Source organism: Camponotus floridanus, unplaced genomic scaffold (genome assembly GCF_003227725.1).
Source record: "Camponotus floridanus strain SB8 unplaced genomic scaffold, Cflo_v7.5 scaffold99, whole genome shotgun sequence".
NCBI classification, from domain to species: Eukaryota; Metazoa; Arthropoda; class Insecta; order Hymenoptera; family Formicidae; genus Camponotus; species Camponotus floridanus.
The window spans coordinates 417,679-444,996 of record NW_020229870.1 but is presented as its reverse complement, the minus strand read 5'-3'; the positions used below and the strand labels follow the sequence as shown (position 1 = coordinate 444,996).

The 27,318-nt window shown below is 33.5% G+C and overlaps 1 protein-coding gene across 5 annotated transcripts; it reads right to left on the bottom strand.

Moving 5' to 3' along the window:
• Window positions 1-596: 596 nt before the first annotated feature.
• On the bottom strand, window positions 597-25,777 carry LOC105255024 (ral guanine nucleotide dissociation stimulator). Of its 5 annotated transcripts, none has more exons than XM_011264065.3 (8): window positions 25,103-25,777; window positions 24,291-24,662; window positions 9,797-10,362; window positions 5,307-5,411; window positions 4,632-5,055; window positions 2,420-3,045; window positions 1,688-2,002; window positions 597-1,455 (listed from the first exon to the last, which is right to left on the bottom strand). In XM_011264065.3, exons 3-8 carry the CDS (start codon window positions 9,977-9,979, stop codon window positions 808-810), a joined length of 2,301 nt encoding a protein of 766 aa, XP_011262367.1. In that variant the 5' UTR covers window positions 9,980-10,362; window positions 24,291-24,662; window positions 25,103-25,777; the 3' UTR covers window positions 597-807. The 5 variants fall into 5 exon arrangements, with proteins under 5 accessions (XP_011262367.1, XP_011262368.1, XP_011262366.1 ...); XM_011264066.3 differs by having other exon boundaries at window positions 24,291-24,613; XM_011264064.3 differs by lacking the exon at window positions 25,103-25,777 and having other exon boundaries at window positions 24,291-24,806.
• Window positions 25,778-27,318: the final 1,541 nt, after the last annotated feature.

The following is a 27,318-nucleotide window of genomic DNA, read 5'->3' as shown; positions in this document are numbered from 1 at the left end:
ATCGATAAGAACCTCGCGTGTGTGACTCATGCTAAACGCGCGCTTAGAATAATGCTAGAGTAGATCCCGATTGCGCAATCATGCTCGCGTTGTGTCTGAGCGCGATACGAATGCGTGCGTCTACGCATTTCCGATCGTATAATATTGTACATCGGCGTCGCTCGATCATTTGCATCTCATCGGGAAGCGAAAGAGCCGAGCTGTCATGGTAAATCTTAATAAACAAAGTCTAAATAATGAGATTCTCACGCTTGGTTTCTCCTCAATTTCAATACACATTGAAAAGAGATCGAGGCAATCGTGACATCTTATGGTCATCGCTATTTTTCCCTATTATTAAAAATTTAAAGAGCGTATAAAAATTATTAATCATCATCGTTTTTAAATTACGATGGTGAATCAAGTGACTTAATAATTTGTATAACGATATGTGTTTCATTAATGATATATTCAATAATTAGTATTGTTAATATTACTAATCAACTATGATTGATATATTGATTAATAATAATAACTACTAATTAACATTACTGACAATTTTAATTGTAAGATGCTATTGACATTTTCTCTAATATTATAATCCTGAATATTAATAATATCATAATTAATATCGTTGCATTATAATTTAATGTTTGATTCGTTAATATCGCATTTATTTTCTATCACGATCACCTCGATCAATTTTACTTTTAGCTATCACTATGATCTCGCGTTCAAAATTCCAAAACTGTTCCCTGTTCGGCAGATTTCAAAGATCGTCTTTCGATCTTACGAATGTCTATGACTTTCAGGCAACAGTATTCACGATTATCGTTTATGATTGTGACCGCTGCTCTTGCTCCTGGGGCTGTCTGAGGTCGCGTCGTTGGACTCTCTCCTCGGTCTCAGTATGAAATTGAGATTGTGCGCGGTATTTACAGCATAGTAGACGTTGGCCGAGGTGGGTAGCACCATCTCCCGATCAGGTAGCACCTGCGCTAGAGTGTATTGATCGGGATTGCCCTCGATGCTGAGCTTCAGCATGGCGTTTCGGATCACCTGTGGCGTCCGCTCGTTATTTGACAGCATGATGGACTTGTAAAGCACCACACCCTCCGTCTCCACGTTGTCCGTCTCCATAGTGACCTTGATGATGTAGAAGTCCGGCGAACTTTTGTGCGAGTGGCTGGGACTGGACAGTCCAGCGAGATTGGGGGTGCTTCCATTAGCTGGCACGGCGCCTGCTGGAGGCGCCAGACGGGTTTGGTGGTTGCCACCCCCGCCGGAGCTCAAAGACACGTCGAGAGAAGGTAGAGACGAACTGGAGGACGAACTGGACATTTGCGATGGCGAGGTTCGCCGGTCCAACGAGTTGTGAGGCGAGCTCGGCAAAGAATCGAGGTCGCAGTAAAATTGGGAACTGCTGGAGCTCGATGTCGACGCGATTGAGTCATTTTTCCGATGACCCTGATGATTCTACAAGATAAAACAATTTAGTTCTCGTTTATTATAAGATCCTTGACAAATAAAGATAGGTAATAAATTATAATTAATTAAATATTTAAAACATATAGCTTAATTTAATTTCTTAAAGAGAAAATTCCGCACTTTGATCGACACGTGATTAAATTAAGCGATTTTGAGAAATTCATATGACAAGTATCATAGAAATCAAATTAAGATATTCGGTGAAATAAAAGGTGCTAACTTGTTTCTTTTTGCCGCGATTATTGAGAGTGTTGCCTGCTGGTGGTGACTCGATCTGACAACTGAGCTTGTAAGCTTCCCGATCGTCCAATACTAATACCGAGTGAAACCAACGATCGAACATGGAATCCGTGTTGAAATTGTATGCGTTTGCCGCTCCTTGTAAGAGTCGTATCCTTGCCAGCACCTCGAACTCTTTCCGTCTCTTATCGAAATTAATGAGACCGTCTGCTATCGTGTCCGGTATTGCCGTATCAATCATTGTTAGATCAGTCAGGAAGGTGCCTAGATACGGTATGGTACCGTAGCTAATGTTCTGAAAGAAAATTTTGAGGAATTAAAACATAGATATAGTGTAAAATTAAATATTATTTGCCTATCTAAATATCAGTTTTTATTTTATTTTATTTAGAAAATATTTTTAAACTGATATTAAACATAATTTAAATATATTATTTAATTTTCTGAATATTCTAAAATTAAATTCTAGAATTAAATTTCTAATTTTGTTGTAAAAGATATTAATTTAATTATCATCGATTCGATGAAGCTAAAATTAAAAATTTTTTAAGTAGAAAGAATTTTTAATTATATTACATTTATTAAATTTTATTTTATTAATTTAATTTTATTAATTTTTATTAAATTTTCATTCATAAAAAATCTCATAAAAGAGTAAAAAAAATTTAAAAGCAAGTAAATTAACATCACAAAGGGACTTTGTGACACTTACGCCCGCATGAGTATTTTGTTTCTGAAAAAGCTTCTGTAGATGCCTATCGCTCCTGCCGGCAGTGTCAGCGAACTTGGCAGTGCCCTCTTTGATGAGCAATTCCCTCTGTGTCCAGGCATTATTTTCCTCAGAGAATATCCTCTCGAGTTCCCGAAAGAGCTCGTGCTTCTCCCTAGGCATGCACTGCCAGCACTTTTCCAGCCGATACACTGGATTGCTTTGGAGACCGGAGACGATCGCCTTCAGGCTACTAAAGTTCTTCAGGATGCGTAGCTCCTGCGCAATATCGATCCACGTCTCGAGGATCCTGGCGCGCTCCTGCGACTTGAGCGTCGTGTCTGTCAGAATCGTCGAGATGACACGCAGAGATACGGCATTGAATTGATTTACAGTCGCCACCACTGTAGCAGCCTCGTGGCTCCTGGAACGATCCTTTCTGGACCAGACAGCGCCGAGGCATTGGTGGGCAACCAGCTTCTTGAATACCTCAGCATCCATTCGTGTCAGTTGCTCAGCAAAGTGACGGTGGGGTACCTCGGGGAAGATGTAGTTACCCCAATGATCCGACATTGGATCCGGGGAACCGCGCATGGGCAGCCGACCATTGTCGTACACCATGCAGGAATCTGAAGGGAGAACGAGAGAAAATTAAAATAAAATTAATCTAAATTTAATTTAAATTTAATTTAAATTTAATGAAAATTACTATTAAAAAATTATACAATAAAGTTTAATTCCATTTAATGTTTTTTAATTAAATTTATTTTAAAATTATTAATTGTTACAAAATCGTTATTTATTTAATTCAAAAAATTAATTTAAATTAATTTACAAGCTTCTTTTATTATTCAAGATTTTAATTATAGAATCACAGGTGAATTTTTTTAAATATGTAAATGTTTATGAATGATTTTTGTATATAAATTTATGTAATGAAAACTTTCTTTCGGAAAGATTTTTTTGGTGCACGTTTTCTTCTTTTTTGCTTTGAAATCCGTCTCTATTTTGGGAATTTTTGGAGCTAGATAGAATCAGATTACATAGGTTTCATGCGAATTCTGAGAGTGAAAGGCGAGCCCTGCTGGTCTCATGGCAGTACAAAGAGGACGATGGACCCTCAATTTATGTAGGAAGCAGATGCCTTTGTGCGAGCGCAAGCTGTTTGATTGGCCTTTCACTGCCACTAACATTCATTCTTTAACTCTTTCTATCAAGCATATTTATTCGATAGATTTATTCTTTCGTAACGCGACAAATACTACCGTTTAACATTCTTCTGCATTCTATAAATATATTCATAATAGTCTTTGCGACACCTGGTTATTTCCAGCGAATGTGTAGTAGAATAGTTTATCTATTAGCGACTGTTATATATTATATGTTATATATTATGTATTATATGCGTAGTAGAGTAGTTTATCTAGTGACTGTTATATATCTTTCCTGCATAATTTCGGAGAAAAAGTTGCATAATAGAAGGTTGTACGATCTTAAGCATTCATAATATACAATCTCTTTCCACGACGATACACCTGTAAAGTAACACTTTGACGGATGTTTTGCTCGCTTATCGCAATTCAGCGAATTCACGGTAAATAAAATGAGTCGCTATGAGTCATTACGTTACTATTGCATAAGCGGCACTTCTCAATTCTGTTGTCAGAATTTTTATTCGAGGTCATATATATGAGATGTACATGCTTTTAAATTTATTTAGATACAAGATAACGTGTTTCAAAGTGCCATTTCACACGTCATACACATACATACATACATACATATATATAAATATACATATATATCATTTATTTAAATATATATATATATTTTTTTAAATATATATATCATTTAAGTAAAAATTTACTATTTTAAATTCATGTTATAAATTAACAGGCTCATATTAAAATAAAATTATCTCCTCTAAAAATATTAATTATCTCCTTTTGTTTAAACACAAAAATAAAAGAATAAATCCGTGTTATATTACTTTGAATAAATATTAATATTGTAGAAGGAATTTTATGTGCAAATATAAATCTTTTTTACACAACATAACCGATAAGGTTCGTAACATCACAGAGATCGTGCCGCCCTTATCGGTTCTTCAATTCCTTCGTGTTTGAACTTCTCATAGTGCCTCTTATCAGTCTTTTCTCGTCTCTAAAACTCGTGACGTTTACGATTATCGAGAAAAAATTGAAAGTGCCATTACCTATCTGATCCTCGCGCTGAAAGCGATGCAGCCGGTGCCTGGCCTTAAGCTCGAGCTCAGAGCCGAGCAGTCGTCGATGGGTGAAGTCGAGGAGCATGGTGAGGAGAGGGTAGTTCGGGGGTGACTTCCAGTCACCCGGATATGCGTCCAGCCAAACGTGCAGGGCCTGGACCAGGGTCTTGCGATGCTGCTCGCAGCCGCCCGAGTTTTCGTCCAAGGCGTCGTATCGTGCGAGTAGCAGCTCGAGGACCTCGTGCGGCGTCGTGAAGGCCCGATAAGTCGCCAGGAAGACGTTTATATAAGTAGACTCCAACTCGCCATCGTCGTTTGCCAGACTCTCGACCAGCCGCTGCACCGTACCGGCTTTCAGAAAGCGCACCCTCACCGTCTCCCATTCCAAGTGCGAGATCTCGTCGTCAGAATCCTACATCGGAGTAAGCAGTTTGAATGCCGAAGCTTTTTAACGGTTTTCAGCGTTGAAAAAATATACATTTTTGCGCCAAAAATTCTTCAGATGAAGACATGATTGAGTTTCATTTATGAAAATCATTGAGATTTTTATTTTTAGGAAATTAATCAGAGTTAAAAAATCGCGGGAAATGTGTGCTTTTTTGCGATAAGAAATTAAATAAAAACAGAAATTTTTTGAGATAAAAATATACGAAAAGCGCTCACCGATGCCGAGAGACTCCTTGTAGGCCGATGGTATCGGACCTTTTTCAGGTACACCGTGTATATGACGCCATCGCCCCTCTCCTCGCCCCATAAACGCCACGTGGGCTATAACAGCAAAAGATCGAACATTGAACTTCGTCATGAATAATCTATAGTGGATGTTCCTGATGACTGATTTAATGGGATCGATAACGAAAAAGCCACATATCGGAGAATGCTCTTATTTTCATGATAAAGCCATCAGTTATCTCCTGCTGCGAATTAATAAATGTAACATAACGATTGAACAAGATAATCTGGAATAGACAGAGATGTTTATTATGTCAAGTAATCAAGATTGACTATTTTAATTACTGCGATTATTATTAATATTATTCGGTAATAACTAAATTTAGTTAGAAAAATAAAATTTTCCACAAAATTATTAATAATATTGGCGTATTAATTAACGCAATATTATATTATTAATAATAAATTGTTCCATCTGAAGATTAACTTTACATATTATTGAATATCAATTTTTTTCAGATACGTTCTGTCATTTCCAGCAAGTTTTTTCATAATCTTTCGAATTATTTAAAAAATAGTTATATCCATTATAACAATAAAGAATATTTAAAAATAGAATCATTAGCAAAAATAAGAATAAGAATAAAACAGAAAAAGAGAAGAATAAGAAAAGCGCTAAAAGTCAACGATTAATATCTCTTTATTACATTGAAATTATTAAAAGTAAAAAAACTATAAATTTGTTTATTAATCCTTAACTTTTGATTTAATGAATAAATCATAATCATGTTCATGATTAATAAATATGTGTTCACTAACGTGTATATACATGCAGACCTATTTTTTCACAGTAAGTTTATGTCAACTAGTTTACATAATTATTTTAGCTTGATAAAAACTTTTATTACGCATAACATAATGACATAATGCATATGATAAACGTAAAGATAATTATTCTTTGGCGAGGTCTCGACTTATTATGACGAAAAGAGATCGTAATTAGCGGTGTTATTTGCAAAACGTTTCTAAACGTCATAAATAATGATCGTTTCTCCGAACAATTAAATATTAAATTAAGCTATGATAAAAATTCAAAAATGTCACGGATGAAAATGTCAATATATTCATTAAAAGAATCGAGGATTCAATATGAAACATTTTATAATTAGGAATATGAAACATTTTATAATTTATTAAATTTTTAGAGCATAAATAACATAATTCTATAACATATATTAATATAACAATCTTTCGATCGAGAGGCTTTGTTGTGATTGATTATGGAATAGAAATGGAATGCGATATAGATATTTCGTTCTTGTTTGCTTGGCATTGAAATTCCGTAAATAAAGCAAGTTTCAGAAGCCATAAGGAGCTTAATGTCAGAGTCGGGAGTGACAATGTGCGAATTTGTGTCGACATAAGAGATTGCAACGAAGCCGTACATTCAAATCACACAATCCCAAGTAACGATCAAAGCGGCTGACGGAAAGAAAAGCGTGTCATTGCCACCTCGATTTTTTTTACATCTCTGAGAAAATCTTTGTAGCAAAACGTCTGAAAACTATGAAACATTACATCTGTGTTTTCCTTGTATTTATTAAAAAATAATATAACTTTCTGTCAGATAAAATAATAGTTTAAAAAATTTACAATAATAAATTGTAAATTTTTATGTAGAATTATAAATCGAATTCAAAAAGAATGAATTAATGTTGAGACATAAAGTTAATTGTGAAATCATAAAATAAAATAATAATTAATTTTTGATAAATAGGAAAGTTAAAATGCACACAAAATATCTATCTCTTTTTTGGCTATAATCAAATTGCTTTTCTTAATAGAACATTTGATGTCAATAAATTAAAACCAAGTCCTATTTATTAAATATTAAATTTGTTTTATAAGTTTTAATCCGATATAAATTATTTCTGATCAATTATACGATCCAATTTAATCAACGTGACAAAAGTTTATTGCGTTAGTAATTTTCAAATAAATGTTGACAAAAAAATTATTCTTTTAAAAATTTAATATTTAAATTAATTAATTTAAATAGATAAATTTCTCGCGCAATTTTAATATTATTTAGTAAAAATAATCTTAAAAGTTTAAAACAGTGAGAAATTCGATTTTGTCGCGGTGCGGACGAGACTTAAAAGAAGTTGGGGAGGACCTCGAGTCCACCCGCTCATGCCCCGGAACGGCCAAGCAATTAGACTCACTCGCAACAGGAACCCGAGCGTGACTCGAGGTCCTCGTACCTGTGCTCGTCCTTGGGAATCGCTTCCCTCGAGTGTCGATTCACCATTGTTCCACTGTAAACAGCACGAGCCGGATCTCAAGGCAAGTTTCTTACGCAAAGAAACGCACGGGATACTATTTGATCGCGCGAGACTAAACCATAATTAAGAGAATTTCCGGTAAGTCCTATAGAATTATATGGTATTATTAATCGATTACATTATTTTATTTCAAGATAATACAGAGTTTTTTTCCTCGAGACATTTTCTTCCTCTTCTATTTTTATTTTGTTTTATACATCAATTACGTATGTTAATTTATTATTATATAACAAAAAAATATAATTTTTATTTTGTTCAAAAAGACGCAATACAAATTAAATATATAGTTATTTGAAAATTTTGAATATCTCACACAAGGGAAGCCGATCCAAGTTATAATTTATTTTGAGAGGAAAAATTTTATTGATGCAAAAACTTTTATTTCCGAAGCAGGTAGTACGTATATTTAAAATAAACGCTCGAATTCATAAATATTTGACGACTACCGACAATCAGGAGCAATGACTTCCAAGTCACAAAGTATCCGAATTTTAATGTGAATTTCCGTAAATGGACTAAATATATCAAAGATGTAGAGACACGATTCGTCGGGAATCGATCGTCGAGAACAAATGCAAAATTCACGCGTTCATTGGCCATAAGAAAATTGACGATGGTATAGCTGGATTGTGCATCGTTTCTCAAACATTTGTCGTACAAATGGCGAGTCTAGTTCCCCGACAGCGTCGCGGAATCTCGAAAATGTTCCGTCGAGGTCAACGGTCCGTCTCTCTTTCTCTTTCTCTTTCTCTCTCTACGCGATCCCAAAATATACCCCATTATTCCCCGTCAAATTCCCGCGGAACGCCATCGTGAAATCGGCGCGAAACTGCGACGCGGAACTCTCTTCGAGAACAAACGCAGATGGTTGAATATCTGATACCAGCTGACTAACTTTATGATTTTTATTTATCTAGACTTACGATTGTGATAGTCTAAAACGTGCACATATCTTTTATCTTATCGTTTTGATGTTTTTCTAATAAGATCCGAGATCGATCCCCTCTGAAAACTTTTCGGAACGGCATTTCTGATAAATAATGTACACACTCTATTATTCTATATTTAGGTAGTGATAAAGTCTTATTGATAATAACACAGGAATCAATCATAATTGAGAATTTTGATTTTAAGAATTAGGTTCAATTTTTAATTAATTTTCCAAAGAAAAGCTCTGAATAATGGTTGTACATTTTTTAAATGCAAATTGTTTTCACAGATTAAGTATTGTCGGACGATCTTTTTTCCACTCGGTAGACGATACAGTTCCGATGGCACTCTGACCCTGATTGAATGTTCGGCATGCATGTGTGTATATGTATGAGAATTGGTATATATTCAATGTAATTCGAAAAACACTCATTATTTCCACGGTTTCGGACCTAGAGATTGCGACAATGTATCTATTGCGCATATATAAATCCTGTTTATCATGCATTAATCTAAAGACGATGACGAAAGCAACGAAAAAAATCTCACTTTTTTTCTTCACGTGCACTTAAATAAAATTAATTATTCTTATATCGTAAAAACATCGACTAGCATCTCGATTTCTAGCAAGTCACATGCAGATATACAGAGTGTATCATGACGAAAAATTCAAAACATTCTCTAAATATCAAGTCTTTAGCGCCTTTAATTTTAACTTCGAAAATCTCTCTAAGATTATTTTACTCGAAATTTTATTTAGAAATAAATTTTAATAAGTAAAATAAAAATATAAAAGATTAGGTTTATTAAATGTTATAATGCAGATTTCATTTTTTTGCACTAAAGAATTTTACGATTAATTCTATTTTACTCGAATATGTTTGTCGAGAGTTACATCAAGAGAATATTATACACGATACACTCTATGGAAAATATCACAAAAGATTATATCAAACACACTTAACGACAAAAGCGCTCGTAAATCAAACAAGAAACTAGAAATATAAAATCACGCTAGCACGTACGGAACGAAATGATTTTATCGCGGATTCGATACGTTATCATCTGGTAATCTCGCCGGAATCCACCGACAAGACCACTTGTTCCTTCGAGAAGCGCATCATCACAAAGTCATCAATGAAACGAAGCGGAACGAAGCTCACACGTCATATGGAGGATACACCATCCGTCCGGATGTTTCTTTACCTGTTGCACGTACCACTGGGTGGAACTTTGGCACTTCCGGTGACCGCTGGGTTTGCAGGGTGCGCAGAGCAGAAGAGGAGCCAGTTTGTTTACCCCCTTGACAGGGGGCACAGCGCCGGTCACCGGTGCGGGCGACGCTGTGGGGCTCAGCCCGTCATCCCCCCCCAACACCGGCCACAGCATCCACGTGTTTTACCCTCTATCTCCGCTTTCTTGTCTTCTACTCTCTTCGCTTAGTGGTAGATCTCGATGCCCTCGGTGCCCTCGGTATCCTTTTTTCCCCGCGCTCTTTTCTTCTTTTCCTTCTTCTTTTCCTTTTCTCGGATACTCTGCCCCTTGATACTCTGACTCTGATTTCCTTTCGCGGACGCGATCTTCTTCCGGAGAACCACCAGATGTGGCGCGAGCTCTCGTGACGCCCGTCGCCGGCGAACTAAATCATCTATCGACGTCGCGTCATCACTCGCTGCCGATGATGACATTCGCGCGCGATCGCCCGATCGGGATGCAGGAGCGTATCATCGTGTCGGGTAAGAAACGAGTCTTCGACAGCTGCAGCTGAAGTGCTGAAGTTTAAAGTTTCGATCGATTGAGCACGAGAGGTTCTTGATAATCGAGATTCGCGGAGTCACTTCGTCGTTACTTTGCAAATTAAGTTAAATTATAATTTTGTCATTATAATTCTAGCGTGATAGTCAATTATTGATTTTTCTTTCCTTTTCGTTTGCATTTTCGTCTCTTCATTTATAAAGAGATTTGGATTACAAGTTTCTAAATATTTCTTTATAATTGATTCATTTTTTTATTTAATTCTTTTAATTTAATTTATTTGAAAAATCTGCGTTTTACTATTATTTTAAATATTTAATATTCTAAATATCTAATTTCTTATCGAAATATTCAGAGACAAATCTAAATTATTCATCCTTCAAAATTTATGTAAATTTGAATTTCTCAATATTTCATATGTTCTACATATTAATAATTTTTATTCTGAATATGTTTGAAAAATATATATATATATGAATTAAAATTCTGTTATATTTAAAGGAGATAATCTGAACATTTTCTGCGTTTTAAAATGAATTAATTTAATTATTGATGACGATCGTGAATGAGGATTATGAATATATGATATTTGCGACCCTTTGAGGAACAGAAACATAGTGATACATTTACGCTTATCGAAATTAATTCTTACAATTGAGAGCTTACACGCAGAGAGAAAGACAAAGAAAACAAATTTATAAAGAGCATTTTATTTTGAATGAGAAACACATTTCTGTCTATCAATATATAGCCCTCGGTATTATAATTAATTAAATCTAAAAGGTCGAAGGTGACGTGGAAATATATTTCCGGTATGCGTACCACGTAGGCGGTCATATATAGGAATTATAACAAGATCCTTTGATTGTGCGTTACCTTTCCAGGTTAAAGGGCAACATACGAGGCAGCGTTAAAGCTAAAGGGCGTAGCCCATCAAATGATATTTTGAAATCACAAAGAAAAATATATCGCGAAAACGCAAAGCTTGATTTTTCTTTTTCGTCACAAGTATTTAATTATAATTAAAATGCTCATGGGATAGAATAATATCTATAACAATAAAATACATTATACATATAATATGATATAATTACACATGATAGAATTCATACATAATGTATAATTATTTCGATAAGTTAGAATACAAATTATTATTTAATTATGATAATTATTGGCATTTAATTTATTTGATTAGTTTAATAATTAAATTATTTCTCTTATGAGAGATGAAAATTGTCGTTTTAATAAATCTGCCTGTGAAATATGATTTCAATATCAAGGATTAAATATGTTTAGAACTTTACCATGTGAAAATGACGCATTAATCTTCTCAATTGTCAATTTGTTACATCGGTCGCGTTTCGTTCTACTAATAGGCAATAATCTTCATTCCGTGAATAGACTGTTGAGACTTTAGACGCGATATTTTCATGCAGTAGATTGATTATATATATTTCAAAGTAGAAAATCGAAATAATGCTGATTGTGAAATAATGCTGATTATGAAAAGAAATATTTTTAATCTTTCAGAGGAGATATATTTTAAAAATATAATCTAAAAGAAAAAACGCATATTATTATGCATTGAAGAGTGTACAATTGTTTGAAAAATGTACTCGGGCTATCCATGGAAAAATATATCGAGAAATATCTTGCTCTCGAGATATCTTTTCAGAAAATAGAAAAATCTCCAAGTACTCTGTAAACGTTCTTTATAAAAAAAAATTGATATCACTTAGCATTCCCTTTTATTATGCAAACGAGATAAATGCCGACTTTTGATTGCGAAAATAAAAGGAAAATTGAAAGAGCGAAGAAACATGCGCCTCGAACTCTCCGATTGGGCTTCTCTTTCACTCGAGATAGTCGATCGTCGAGATTCGATTATCGCTCGCGATTTGATTTCGACTGGCGCGAATGAGACAGATGTTCCATGACAGCGAGATTGGCTCTATGGCGCAATACGATTAAGTAGAATGCAAACGACGATAAATGTGTCGATGCCCGTCGACGCCTCTGACGCCTTTCTGACAAATGATAAAACAAACGCCCCGTGCGCCGCCTCGCGACATGACACGAGAAATCAGATCGTTTGTCGCACCTTTCACCTTTTTTCAAAAATGCGATAAGCAAAAATGCCCCAATTTTTATCAATTTCCAATTAAAAGTCATAATAATAATTCTTTCGGGCTTCATTTATCTTATCATAATTATTTCTGAATTAAAGAGCAATCGTGTTTTTTTTTAAATCAAAATAACTTTTATATCTACTTTTCATATTTACTTTTAAGTAAAATTTAATTTTATATTAATTTTAAAAAAATTGTTAAAATTTTATTTTGTAAAAATTTTCAATATTTAAGTATTTCGTTATCTCTTTCTTACGTGCTTATAAGTAATTCTGAGAAAAAATTGCGCTTTTTTTACGACTTTTTTTCCTTCGCGTCATAGCATTTTATTCAGCATAATAATTAAAATTTTTTTTTTTAATTTTCAATTTTTCATTTTTGCTTTATAAACATTAAATATTAGAATAAATGTAACTGGGTCACAGAAATAATTTTAAATTAACTTTTTCGAATTTTTCGGTAATATTTAAAAGATATTGATCGCCGGATTTTGTTTTAATAATGACACATCTCGCGTAGTGCAACACATATCGCAGTCACATAGTACTATCCAGGTTCATCTCTTGAAGAACACATGCAGTTGAAATGCATTATGCAACATAGGTATTGTCCATAAAGGGAGGCAGCGATTCGTTTCGTAGCAGCAGGAAGTGTTTAACCCATGTTAAGCATTTCGCGCTTGTTTCTCTTTCTCTCTCGTTTAATAGCTTTAATGGCGTCGATGTAAAACCCTTCATCCGTGATGGGAAGCAACCTAATTGCTCCCGTTCCTGTGCCGGGCCCTAAGTCCGCCATTAATAATAATAGCGCTTTCTCTATCGTCCCTCTATGCACTATCATATCTATAACACGGATCAACAAATTTTTTTTAGATACTATTGGGCTATTGATTTTTTGCGATATGAAAATATTGTACAAATATGTATAAACGCGTGATATTTGCTTTTGAAGGAATGTCAGTGAACATTGTCAGTGAAGTTAATAACGTTAATAAAAAAATTATGATTTTTTTAAGTAGAAATAAAGATATCTTTTTTAATATTAAGATATAATTCAGGATATATGTCTTTAGTAAGTAACTAATAATAAATAAGTTGTAATAATCATGTTTCTTCGCGCATTTTATATATTTACTTAAAACAAATAATATTTATTTAAATATATTAATCAAATTTTTTCTTTTTTTTTGCATGGAAAATCACATGTGTCAGATTCAATTAACATAACAAACAGGCATATGTCTGAATTGGAAAACGAATACCTAACTAATAGGTTACTCGGTTAGTCATTCGTTACGTTGATGCGTGAGACGCTTACACGTATATATGTATGCGTATGCTCGCACGACTCAACAATAACTGGTTAGAGTCTCTCAAGGTGTTTCTGCGACCAAACCTAATAATGTTATTCGGACAAAATATTCCTACTGTATGATTTTCACTTCTGCCAACACAATATTTGCCGATTTGATTGATCTTGTGAAAAATGCGTGAAAATTTTTCGAAATCTTTAGACTGAAATATGAAACGCGCGTATATTTATGCAAGTATATTGTTTCAACCAAAGTTAAAAAACGATTGCTGCCTCGAATTAGGAAGCTGTGAAATGTATGATCTCGAAATAGCAACGAAATCGACAGCGGAAGTGATATCCAAATGATTACATCGGCCGGGCAAAACAATGCACTAGATATGATATAAAGAATTACACAGAATGAATATGTACACTCGTAAAATTATTTTTATGTTTAAAACGCACACAAGAACACAATCGCATTTTATTTAAAAGATTCTAGATCTTTATTAAAAATTTGTGATATATAATAAAACGAAAAAATATCTTTTCTTGAATTTTTATTTCTAACGAGTATAATTTTTGTAATTTTAGATGATTTCCCTATATTTGCTATTAATTATCATAATTTTTTTTATTATTAATTTCATTAAAAAGTCCATGATTATTATTAATATTATATATTCTAGTAGTATCACGTCTCTTTCTCTCTCTTTCTCTCTCTGTTTTCTCTCTTTTCATTAATAAATATTTAAAATTATGAATGAAAATTTTACACTAGTACAGTATTATTAGTATTATGTGATGCGAAAAGTAATAATGACAATAATGTTTCATTGATAATCCATGTAAAATATCGATCGTTCCCAGAGAATAGATCCGATTCCGAAAAAAAAAACGAGTTCGATCTCTTTACAAAGAAAAATGGAATTATAAATTTTTAACTTGCTTCTCTGAATTTTATGAATCATTATGTAGCTGGATCGATTATTAAGCACGAACAAAGTGTGTGCCCAACGCGTGACTCGAGCCGTAATTGAAAGAATAGAACACCTTTTTTGTTCAATAATTTTAATATTAATAAAATTTTTCAAAAATGTTTAAACAGTTTAAAGAATTTCTCGCGATCAGGAAATTAAAAAATTAAATTGATTCTTAAAGAGCAATTTTAAAAACGTAATTTTGTAAATGTTCACGAAATTATCGAATATCACTCAACGAAAATCAGAAAATATACTGATTGAGAATTTTCCGGCAAAGTCCTTCGGCAGAGAAAAATTAGAAGTCTCCTTTGTTTCAATTACAATAGTAATTCTTTGATTTTCAATTACAAACACGCCCGATGATCTCAGCGGCTCTTAATCACCTTCGTTTTCTTAATCGTCAACAACGATGAAGTGACTCTCGCGCGGAATCAAGGGAAGAACAGCTGCTCCAAATTTTGTTACCTGCGGATCGTGATCCGGGCCAGGTGCGAGGCCTGCGTGTGTGATCACCTGAATCGGAATTATTCGAGCCGCGGACTATACGAACTGTTTCAGAAGCGAGAGGCGAAATACGACCGCACCGTTCGCCGTCCCGACGCCAACTGACGCTGACCGACGCGGCGCGTTGCAATGTGCAGTCGAAATGCACCGATCACGCCGCCGCTACGCTCAGGTCAGGAATGTATCATCGATATTCCGGGTCCCGGGGACGGAAAGAATGGCTCGTTCAAGAGAATCGATCTTAGAATTTCTTTAAAAATCGGAATTCAATTTTTTTTTAAATTCTGAAATGGAACTACTCCAAAAATTTGGAGTCATTAAGTGACATTTAATTTTGTGACATTTTTATCTGTGACATTTTAATTTATATTTAGAGAAAATTCTAATTAAATTATTAATTTAAATTGTCATTTAAGATTTATTTATTTAACATTTTTAAGATAATTAATTTTCTCTACATATAAATTAAATTGTCATTTAAAATTTATTTATTTCACATTTTTAAATATGATTTTTTGGTTAAATAAATAGACGCGTGGTATTTAATTAATTTAATTTAATATTTTAATATAATTAGAGGAGTAAATTGTTTTTGCAAGATAAAATTTACTTATATTCGCACTTCTTTATAATGATAAATTTCTAAAGAATCGGAAATAAACTGGCGCAATTTCGATATGAATGAATTTATTATTCGATAATTGTTCGAAGGATTCTTTCGAAGAAGAATACAAAATGCAAGAAGTAAAGTTCTATTCGTTCAACGGGACGGTTGCAGGATGTGCACATGACAGACGCACACATGCATGACCATTTGCGAGCCTTTGATGATGCTCCTCTACGCTTTCTACACACAATTCTGGAAGCACGGAGGTCTTTTATGATCGCGTCTTCATCTAAAGATGATCATATAAATTTCATTTGCCTTGCTGATCAACATCGACTCATCAGCGGTCGTATAAATGTCTAGAATTGATTTCATAGGAACAGTGATATTATATTATTGTGAAACGGGATATTTTGATTTTTTCTTGAAATTTTAAATGAAATATTTTAATTAATGATTATTTTTTTGTAAATTAAGTTTCTTTTCAATCTTTGTAAAAATCTAATATTTTCACGATGCGTGCTATTCTCGTTGATTGCTAAAAACCAATGGGGGCTGTGAAAATCTCTTTTCATGCGAGAGCAGACTCTCGCATCCCCATAAAACGACGGTCTGAGTCATCAAATCTTCGCCATATGTACCTCCGTCTCTTGGGGAGAAAGAACAACATTGTAAGGGTGATGGAACGAATCCCAGACGGTTGAAATTAAACCGTAGGGAATCTTCTGATGCTATCTACCAACTGCTTTTTTCAGCATTCTTTGATAAAGATTACGAACATGTACAAAAAAATAGATTATTCTAAATAGTCGTTCAAGTTTTTTTCTTAATAATTAAATTAAATATTTAGTAATTAAAACTTGAATTTAATAATTTTAATAGTTTTATATTTAATAAGAATGTAAGTTAAATTTCTATAAAAATTGATAATAATTTAATTTCAATTTATTATAAAATAAATATTAGATTCTAGTATTTAAATTATATATGCTTTTGCAAGATTTTTTAATTTTTTTATAGTTTTATCTTGGCAAAGCTAGGTATTGTGATTGCGAATTTCATCACTCGCTCTCGAGGAAATAATTCGTATGCGGTCTTCGATTGTTGCAATAAAATATCTCGATCATATAAATGCGAACGTCTTTAAAAGCGGTTGTAAATTTCCAGCGAAACTCTTGCGTTTGAATTAGTATAGGCAGTAACGCGATCGCTATTAATTTCTTTCGTTATCTGAGAGAACTCATGACGCTATTCGTGACGCTATTTGTGACGTAGGAAAAGATGCTATGCTATCATTGCGTCACGCACGTCAAATGACGTCATTGGTATCTCGTGGCTCGTGGGACGAGGCGAGTAAATCGATAATGCACACTCGGATAATGCACACACCTTGTTATTTTCAGTTATTTTTCAAAACTTCTAATCTGATATAATTACTACAAAATAAATACAATAATAAAATGAAATATAATATTTTAATTATAAAATAAAATATAATAAAATATTTCATAATAGTTTTTATATTGAAATATTATATTATTTATATTGAAATATTATAAATATTAAATTAATATAAAATCAGTTTTTCTTTGTTTTTCTAAAGAAAAATAATGCATTTATTATAAATAATATAATATTTCAATATAAAAACTTACTATTATAAAATATTTTATTACAAATATTTTAATTAAATATTTATAATAAAATGTTTTATAATAGTTTTCGTATATAATATATAATATGTACATAATTTTAATATATTATAGACTTGTGCAATACGCACATAAATATATATATATATATATATATATATATATATATATATATTATTAATAGATAATATTTAAAAAGAGTTAATAAATTTTAAATTTATTTTTATAATTAATTATATTTTTCTTTTTCTCATATTATTTTCATAATTTTAATAATTTTGATATTCAAAGAGATTAATAGTAGAATTGATATCACAAATCTATAAGATAGCAGCTGACCTCTTGCCAAATGTCACTTGAGCAGTCGGTCGATGAGATCGTTTACTTTCGCATCGCTGTTTTCGTGTGTATACAAGTCTGAGAGAAATCGCAATTTTGGTAAAAATTTCGCCCTCGGCGAATTGATATTCGTTCACCTCGAGACGTTGATAAACTACCTACTTTGCTCTGTGTTTTTTGAGAAAAAGAAAGCGTCTCTTAAACGAGAATCTTCGTCGAAACCAAAGAAATTCTAGATTTGGAACGATTAACATATGTATAGATGACTGCTGGATTTGCTTTGTCCGTGACTAGAATATCCTTTTCAGCATATTTTGCATTCGCAAAATATAAAAGAACAACTACAGTTCCTTTTTATTACACATGTAAAAGCAAAACTATTTAAAAAATAAATATATAAAATATATAAAATTTTGTTTCTCTCTCTCATATTTCTCTGATAGACAAAATAATTAATTGCTAATTTAATATTCTTTTTAAGTCTGATTAAAATAATTTTATATATTTCAATCAGACTTAAAAGGAATGTGTGTTAAATTAATTAGCAATTAATTATTTTGTCTATCAGAGAAACATGAGAGAGAAACAAAAATGTGTTTTAATACTAGAAGCATTTCGAAGTTTATATGCTGAATGTTAATGCTGAATGTTATATGTTTAGAGAAAGAGAGAAGAGAGATGAAAATAAAGAAAGAGATAGATTCCAGGCTCTGCATGTTATAGAGTCATAGAGATTGGAGTGAATTCTTTCCGCTTTCAAATGGGAACGAATGCCACGAAACACGTGTTCAATCAGTGGTAGTCGATCTATTTACGTGTTATCGTGTGTTGGTTTCGATAAATAAATCACTTCGTTACTTATAAACATCAAAATAAATTGAATTTAACAGACGAACATACGATGATATATAAGAATCACGTGTATAATAGAAGACCATATGTGAGACATATGAACAAATATTTAGCGCGTCTATAAATCATTATAGAGTATATTGGATAAAATTTTTATTGGTTGTACAGTGATTAAGTTATTTATATTATTTATATTTTTGTAGCTTTGGATAAATCTGATCGTAATGATAAAAATTTGAGTGTGGATGCCGTCTATTACACTCGCGTCACAATATTCGATTTCTCGTTTCATTCAATTCGAGACGGCAGGAAAATCGCTTGATTAGCGAAAGTGTAGAAACTTACGAGAGAACTTGCTCTCATCGTTTTACTTTCGTCCGCGCCACTCACAATAAGATACACGATATAAGATCTCTCTCTCTCTCTCTCTCTCTTTCTTTCTCTCTCTCTCTCTCTCTGTCTCTTTCTCGCCGCGATAATTAAGCTCAACGAATGCAATTAAGTCTCGCGGTCGAGCGGTTCAATTCGACGACACACAATAGCCGCGAATTTACATAAGAAACCCATGTAGGCTCCATTTTGATACGTCGTCCATGCGCGAAATCATCATCGCGATTATTTTCAACTAGAGACCTTGAAGAGTTGCAACATTTCGTGGGAAAACGTGAATCGAAATCGCGAGTGTTTTACGCGTAAACATCAAATTGTTCTTTTTCTTAAATATAAAGACATAAAAACTTATTTTTAATAATACTTCTATTAATCTGTATTTAAAAAACATTTTTATCGTATGTTATTAAATTTTATTTGAGATTAATTTAATAATTTTACTTATCAATTTGCATTAAAAATAAAATTGCACGATAATGCATTATAATTACAACTGATTTATATGTGTGCGTGCGTATATTTACTCAATTTTATAAGTATGTTTTTGCTAGACTTAGTTTCAAAGAATGAAATATGGTCTGCAGGAGAGAGTGGTAGATAAGGAATTGAAATCGACAGCCAAGGGTTAAAGCGATGCGTAGTCAGGCAGGATGACATTATCGTGATTATGAGACTGTTTTTCCCCGAGAATCGCTGACGGAAGCGATATATTGAAGTCAAGGTCGAACTCGTCGAAACAGTTAGCGGTTTTAAGTCGGTCAGGTCTCGACACCAAGTCAGAGTTAAAGTTCAATCCGGATGAAACTGAACGCACGGCTAATCGATCAGAATCAAAGTTGGAAAATATCGTACTTTATCCTGCGAAATATTCTACCTTATAATGTGCTGAATACACGCATAATATATTTGTATTAATTCATATAAATAATGCAAACGTGATGGATTAATGCAAGACTTAATTTATAAATTTATAATGTTTGCAATATTGATACAGTTTTTCACTTTTTAATTTTTAAAAACCCACAGGATTTACTGCTTTTGAAAACTACTTAAGAAATCAAGGGATTTACTACTTTCTGGAAATTATAAAAAATCAATTTCTGCAAAAAAAAATTAAATAATATATTATTAACGTTAGATTTTTATTTGAACTAAAAAATATTCTGTTTATGATATGATATGAATAAAATTAATTCTTAAAATATAAATAAAATTAATATATAAAAAATAAAAAATTATACCAAGCAAATTATAATTAATATCTTTAGTTTTACATTAAAATTATGATAAATGATTTTGCGCGACTCACTCGACTCACTCACTCGTATATATTTTTCGAAAAATGTTTTTTACATGATAATTTATCATTATTTTCTTTATTTTACATATGCATATTTATGTATACTCATATATTGTGTTTGAAATGTGTGTTACGTTTCTTTACGTGGGTTGCAATCTTAGCACAAGTATGCCACATGTGTTGCATTCAAACAAGCAATTGGGCTCCGCGGAATGTTGGTGAGAGTTGTCGATGGTCAAACATTTGTATAAACGATTGACTTGTATGTACAATAATGGTTTCATCCGAGAAAATCAACAATACTTGACAAATAAAAAACAACATTTTCTTTAGTTCAGTCTGGATATATTTAGCACGTCTAATAACAAGTCAATACGCGGCATTTTCCATGTTTCTTTAAATAAAAACATCGCGATACGTATATCTTTTAAATAGAATTAAAATTTTATTTGATAATTATATGATAAAAAATATATTTTAAACATTTCTATATCGTGTATAATAGATTTAAATATAATAATTATTTAAAAATATTTTGATTTTTGGAAATTTGTATATTTTTATAATATTGTTATATAAGTAAAAACTATCTCTCTTTCTCCCTCTCTTTAATTACATATCAATTTTTAATAAGAGTAGATATATTTAAAGCAAAATAATATCGAGTATCTAATTGGTTTCCTGCTCCGACTTAACTAAAGTCCCCGCAAAATTAAATTAGTCGCTCTAGAAACTTCAAAGAGAAGCTTGAGTCATCTAATAATTGTCACGATCATTGCATTGAAGATTACTTAGCCTTCTTCGGATGTGAAAAACGTGTTAATCGCTTTAAGTGGACCTAATACCCGGATCGGGGCTAAGTTTTCTATCGAGGCCTATAATGGCTATCCTCGTTTATGCTTCATTCGGTTGATCTCGCTCCGGCAATCTCAGTTACAAGACATTTCTCCGGATGATGTTGAGTTTGAAATATATCTTCGCGCGAATAGAATGATTGCCCCAATTGGAGATAAGATACAAGGTGTGCAAGAGCTATGTGTGCGTTCCAGTTATACTCGCTCGAATCGATCTTCTCACGTCTCGTCGTGAGAAAGGCGGATATCCATTTCTGCTTCACGGAACGAGAGGAATCTCTTTTCCTTTCTGCAACTAACGCTCCTTCCATCTCACAACGCGATTCTTTTCGCATGTCGGAATCGCGAAAGTATCCCGATATCGCGCTACGCGTCATCGCGGTTTCTCTACAAAAATATAACACGCGATAAACGATAACATTTTATCGAAACATCAAATTAAACTATTTTTATTCGAAATTATAATATAATTTTTAGATAAAATATCTCTTGCATATTATTGTTCTATATTTTTTCTCCGTATTATATCAGATTTATTTTTCAGATTACAACAAAATAGTACATTCTGCAGTTTTTTAAAAAATTATAGAAGTGAATATACTTTTAATTATAAGATCAATCGAATATATACATATCTATTTCTCGAGAGATTTCACGTGAGAGGAATTCTAAAGCTCTATTCCGTTCTAAAGGAATGTCAAAGCTCTATTCGATAACCATATATGATCCGACTTTGATTTTTCCTGCACATTTTCCTTCGCCTACCTTCTGATTACATTCCGCGACGCGCCTCGTTAGACTTGACACGTATTACTTTGCATTCCATGTAAGAGCATCTTGGAGCAAAACGCGATTCGTCGGAGCGGATAAACCGACCTGGCGATTTCCAAATTGGAACACTATGCTTTTCCAATTTGATGCTGAAGCATTTTTGGAAAGTGGAAAATTTATCCGTCTTGTAAAAATGAAACATGGAGCGTCTGAGTGTCTAAGATACATTAAATGTAATCATATCTCAAGTATTGTTAAATGTTCCAATTATACCTAATTTGCTTAAATTTTGGAATCAAAAATTGACCGTTAGATTTTTAAGAATTATAATAATTATAATAATTACACATTAAAATTACAATATTTAATGTATTTATATCTTTATATTATATTGATTAATATCTAGGTATTTTCCATACGTTTATGAAAAGTTTTTAATAAAAATCATTCAAGGATAGCATTGTACTTTTGTGTCACTTTTAAAGCCCAATTTACATCAAAACTTGAGCGGTTTAATTATTTAAAAATTGGTCCATATAATTTGACGTTTCTATTGAAAAGAAATCACTTAATCGATGGAAAGCAATTCTGAAATACATCTGATATTTACGCAGCTTTCCACTTTCCGATGCGATAACGAGGCAAAACGACGTCGTTAATTCAGGATGGCCATCTGTCATAAAGGCAAACGACATACGGATACATTTGACGGGACACCGAAGCATTCATGATAAGTCGATATCCATGGAAGCGCGACATGTCAAGGTCTAATGTCAAGCCGTCTCGAGGAGGATAATATATCACTGTTAATTTTCCACACACGGGACGAGTATCGAGCCATCGTTACGGAAGCGTTTCGTCATTAGAGAGTCACCGAGCTGTGCTTCGCGAACCTTGACATTTAAGGTAAAGACAACAAACAAGATAAGGGCACGCGGGAACGAACCGGGGGAAACGTACCATGTGACTGCGAAACTGCGATTGTGATTTAAGAATTGTTGCAATCTCGACTACAAATTGCGCGAAAAATTACGAAACGTTGAAACGCGAAGTAGAAAAGACATTTTATGCAACTGCGTCGAGCGGATGCAATAAAGATACGAATTATGTGTTGTACGAGGTGTGATGCAGAAAGGCACTCGCGTGTATAAATGTCGTTGAAAAGTGACGGCGGAAGTGAAGGTAGAAATCGATCAGCGGAGGTAGTCAAGTGTCAAATTCTTAGTTCAGCTTAACTGCCACTTTATTACGAAGCTATAGGGACACAATTTTTATTGACTAAATTCTCTTCAAATTGTGTTTTCCTTATTTTAGATCCTCCACAAATCGTATCAAAAATTTTTAAAAATGTTTCTATTTATTTTATATACATTGATTAATTAGTTGAGACTGACTTGCATCTTCTTGTTTTCTTTTTCATAGATATTTATAGCGAACGCTGTAAATATTACAAGAGAGCATGCTTATATTTTAAGAGGATTTCAAAATTTTTAATGCTTCAACAATAATTTGGAAATATTTTTGGAGTAGCAGAACTTCTGGAGTTTCTTTTTTGAGCTTTTTTAAAAAATGAAATATATTTTTTGGATATAAAAATAATTGAAAGTAATTTAAAAACCTCTTTTAAAAGACGCAAAGAAATAATTACTACCTTTTCGTCGAAATAAATATTTCTTGCGAATTTGTAACTACTAAATTAAAAACTATATTAAATTTGATTAATAAAGCTGTTAGCACCGAAATATAGAAACGATGGTGAACTAATTCGAGGGCTGTAGTTTCTATCGATCGCGTCTTGAGGCGTCGCACCTCTGCCACGAAAATGCACGGTTCGTGACCGCGTTACGTCAGGAACGGGCTTTCAAATCCAGCCACAATCTTTCTATGCGATGGTAAGAGAGATGGAATAAGAGAAACAGAAAGAGAAAAAAGAGAGAAAGAGAGAGAGCAGAATAAGCTTGGAATATATTTTCATATTTTAGAAGCCACGTCAAAAAAAACTGAATAGAACCACCATGAATATATTACAACAAATATAAAAATGAAAGGAGAAAAGAAGAAGAGGTAAAACGGAATATTTGTATTAGAATGTTTTCGTACCTTAAACAATTTAGTATGAATATCTGCAATAAGTAATCAAAAAGATTATCTGTAAATAAATAACTATAGATAAACTGCGCAGAATTTATGGGAAAGGGGACATTATACGCGAGAATAAAACGAGAGAGAGGGCGATAACAAAAAGAAAGGAGAAAGATACGTGATAATTACCAAGGATTCGTCCCCATTGTCAGCGCTCATAGCCTTCCGCTAGCACTAGAGGACCCCGAACTCGCTCGTCGTCGTCGTCTTCGTCGCCGGATTGCTCGTCGCTCCTCTTCGCGGCTTCGCTTCCGGCAACAGCAACACGAGCTCGTCATTCTGCGTCGAGCTCTGCCTCCCGAACGGGAAGATTCCCGAGGGATTCCGCCTGTGACAGCAGCTCCCGGCCTAATCTGTCATCCGGCATAGCGTCAGGATGATGTTGAGGAAAGTCTTCTCTCTTTTTCTTTTTCTTTTACCGAGTCTTTAAAGAGTATCGGGCGAACCAAGAGCTATTGTGAAAATTGTCATCGGCAATGAGATTTTTTCGGAGCAAAAACACTGAGGAAAAAAAATTTTTTCGGAGCAAAAACAATGAAGAAAAAAAGGCAAAGATATTGAAAGGAAACAGAGGAATGGGGAGATATTTAATGCGAGAGAAATAAATAGAAAAGAGCGATGATTGTGAAAATATTAGTTGAGTGGAGTAACTGTAGTAATAATATTAGCTATAACAATGTAATATGTATTATACAAAAGAAAAAAATATTGGAGATGATGGTTGAATAGCAATTACGGAGTAATTCTTATTATAATCCGGATTATGATTACGTTAGGAAAGAGAAAGACGTGCAAAATTGTGCAATTGGATAAAGATTACAGGGATCTAGGGATATAGGATAATGGCTGGATAGGGATATCCTATGTCAGGAAAGAAAAGGACTAACTAGGGCTATAATATCGATTATATAGTTTCGTTGAAGTCCAGGATTATAGTTTACACTGCATTCGAAAATATCCTCGTGATATTTCGTCTTTCTTCTCGGTATGCTTTCTTCAAGAGAGAAAAGTCCACGAAAGCTGGAGCTTGAGAACGAGATGGAGAATAGCGTTGCGAGCGCGAAGGCGAGAGAGACGAAGAGAGGACACTGACACATGAAACGTCAACGACACCTTCGGGCACGTCGTCGCTCTCCTTTCTCTCTCCCTCTTCTTTCTTCTCTCTTTAACATACCGAATTTCCCTCGAAACTTCACTCACTTCACGACACCAAACAATCCTCAAGATTCCAATTTCACTCCAATACGTTCGTTGAACGATCGTTGTATCGAGGTAGATCGCTCGCAAGCGAGGACGAACAGGCGGCGACGTCTCTCTTTTTCTCTCTCTCTGTCTCTCTTCCTCTTGAACGAGTGCCGTTCCCCGATCAGAACGGTACGGTACGGGGGTTCGGGGATCGGGGGGGTACACCACGGGTCCCTCGCTTCAGCTTACAAAATGAAAAATCAAAGAGGGGGAGACTAGGGCACGCGAGTCGCGACGCGCCAGGAAAATCGCCAGCCAAGAGGAGTCGAGGTTCCCTCGCGAGTCGGACCTCGCTGTGCGACTGTATGGTTAACCGTCGTCACGCTGGAGATGTGCCGGAGGTGTGTGACGAACTTTTTCCCACCAGACGAGACACGGGGTGGGAGAGGGCAGGAGGTAAGTTACGACGGTACCGCCATTTGTTGTAACGGTGGTGGTCCCCTCGCTTTACCGAGGAGAGTGTTTCCAGTGCTGGCTCGATGCACCTCGAAGCCCGATGCTTAAAAGCTAAAATGATGCCCAGGTTTGAAAATGAATCTTCAGAGAAAGCGTCATTCTTTTAATTTATCTCAGCAAGATTTTAATTTAACGAATATATTTACCCGAATCTTTGCTATTCAAATATTTAATATTGAAGCTTATAAGTTGAAATTAATAAAGTAATTAGGATTTTTAAAAATAATTAAAATTCTATTTGATATTGAAAACGAAGTAGCGAGAGGATAATAATTTTAGGCAGAATTTAAATTTATAAATGGAACATATCCTTTATATAATAGAAAACTTAGAAAAGAGTTAATGAAATATAGGAGAAACCCACTTTTTTATAAAAATAATATAAAAATCCAATCTTTCATTTTCACTCTACATTGCTCTTCATATTTTTGTAATTTCTGTATCGCAAATGGCGATGGCTTACCAGCTCGTCGGTTTAGTCATATCCGAGGTTTCGTTCAAGGTTTCATGTTTATGTTGATGCCGTGAAGAGAGAGGGATTTTACGCGCCATGTTTAGAATCGCTATATCGCTTTGCCATTTTCGTTGCTGATTTCTGAAGAGAATAGACTATGACAGCCTTTCTATTTTTGGAATCATTCATTGGGAGAATATAATCTTAAATATGCCACAAAATATTATAAAACATCATTATATGATGATCTCGAAATTCTTTTTCTGTCAAAATTATTCTTTACTTCCGCTTTTGTATCCGAATTTTATTTAATTCGCATTTTTTATTCTATACGAATGATTCTATTTCTATGAATGATTCCTAATATTTAACTTCTACAAATTAATTATGATAAAACTTAATTAATTAAACTTAATTGATAAATATTTAAAAAAATAATGATATGCATTAATAACTATTTCTTTATAAATAATTTGAAAAATTATTTAAAAATAATCTAAAATGAAGAAAATTGATATACTAGAAAAACTATTATAAATTTCCAAAAGGAAATATATGAGATGGATGGAGGAAAAAAAGGATGAAAATTTTTTTTTAAAAAAAGTTAAGGATCTCTGTCAGTTAAAGACAGTAAAACACATAGGTTTTCTTGTCGCGCTTTTAGCATTAAGAGCGGCTGCCCGATTCAAAACTTATCATCACTTTTAAGGATTGTAAATAAAGGGAATTTTTTATTCTACCGAATTAAATTTTTAAATTCACAAATTTTCTGCCTTGAGAGGAAAGATAGTTTGTCTGGATACAGCTTCTAACGCTAAATGCGCGTCAAGAATACGAAGATAAAGACACTTAAACGACAGACATTTAGACGACAGACAGATGGAGACGTTTTTCACAACATTTAATAAAACGCTATCAACTATGTATGCCTCTTTTTTACTCAAATACTCTAAAAGTTACTTACATACGTGTATAATTTTTATATGTTTTATTCTTTTTTTT

Excerpts from the sequence above, each read along its gene's own strand:
- LOC105255024 (XM_011264065.3), bottom strand. The coding sequence starts at position 9,979 with ATGCTGTGGCCGGTGTTGGGGGGGGATGACGGGCTGAGCCCCACAGCG. Across the intron at positions 5,412-9,796 it reads CCCAGTGGTACGTGCAACAG|CCCACGTGGCGTTTATGGGG; the intron begins GTAAAGAAACAT and ends TTGCTGTTATAG. Across the intron at positions 2,003-2,419 it reads AACAAAATACTCATGCGGGC|AACATTAGCTACGGTACCAT; the intron begins GTAAGTGTCACA and ends ATTTTCTTTCAG.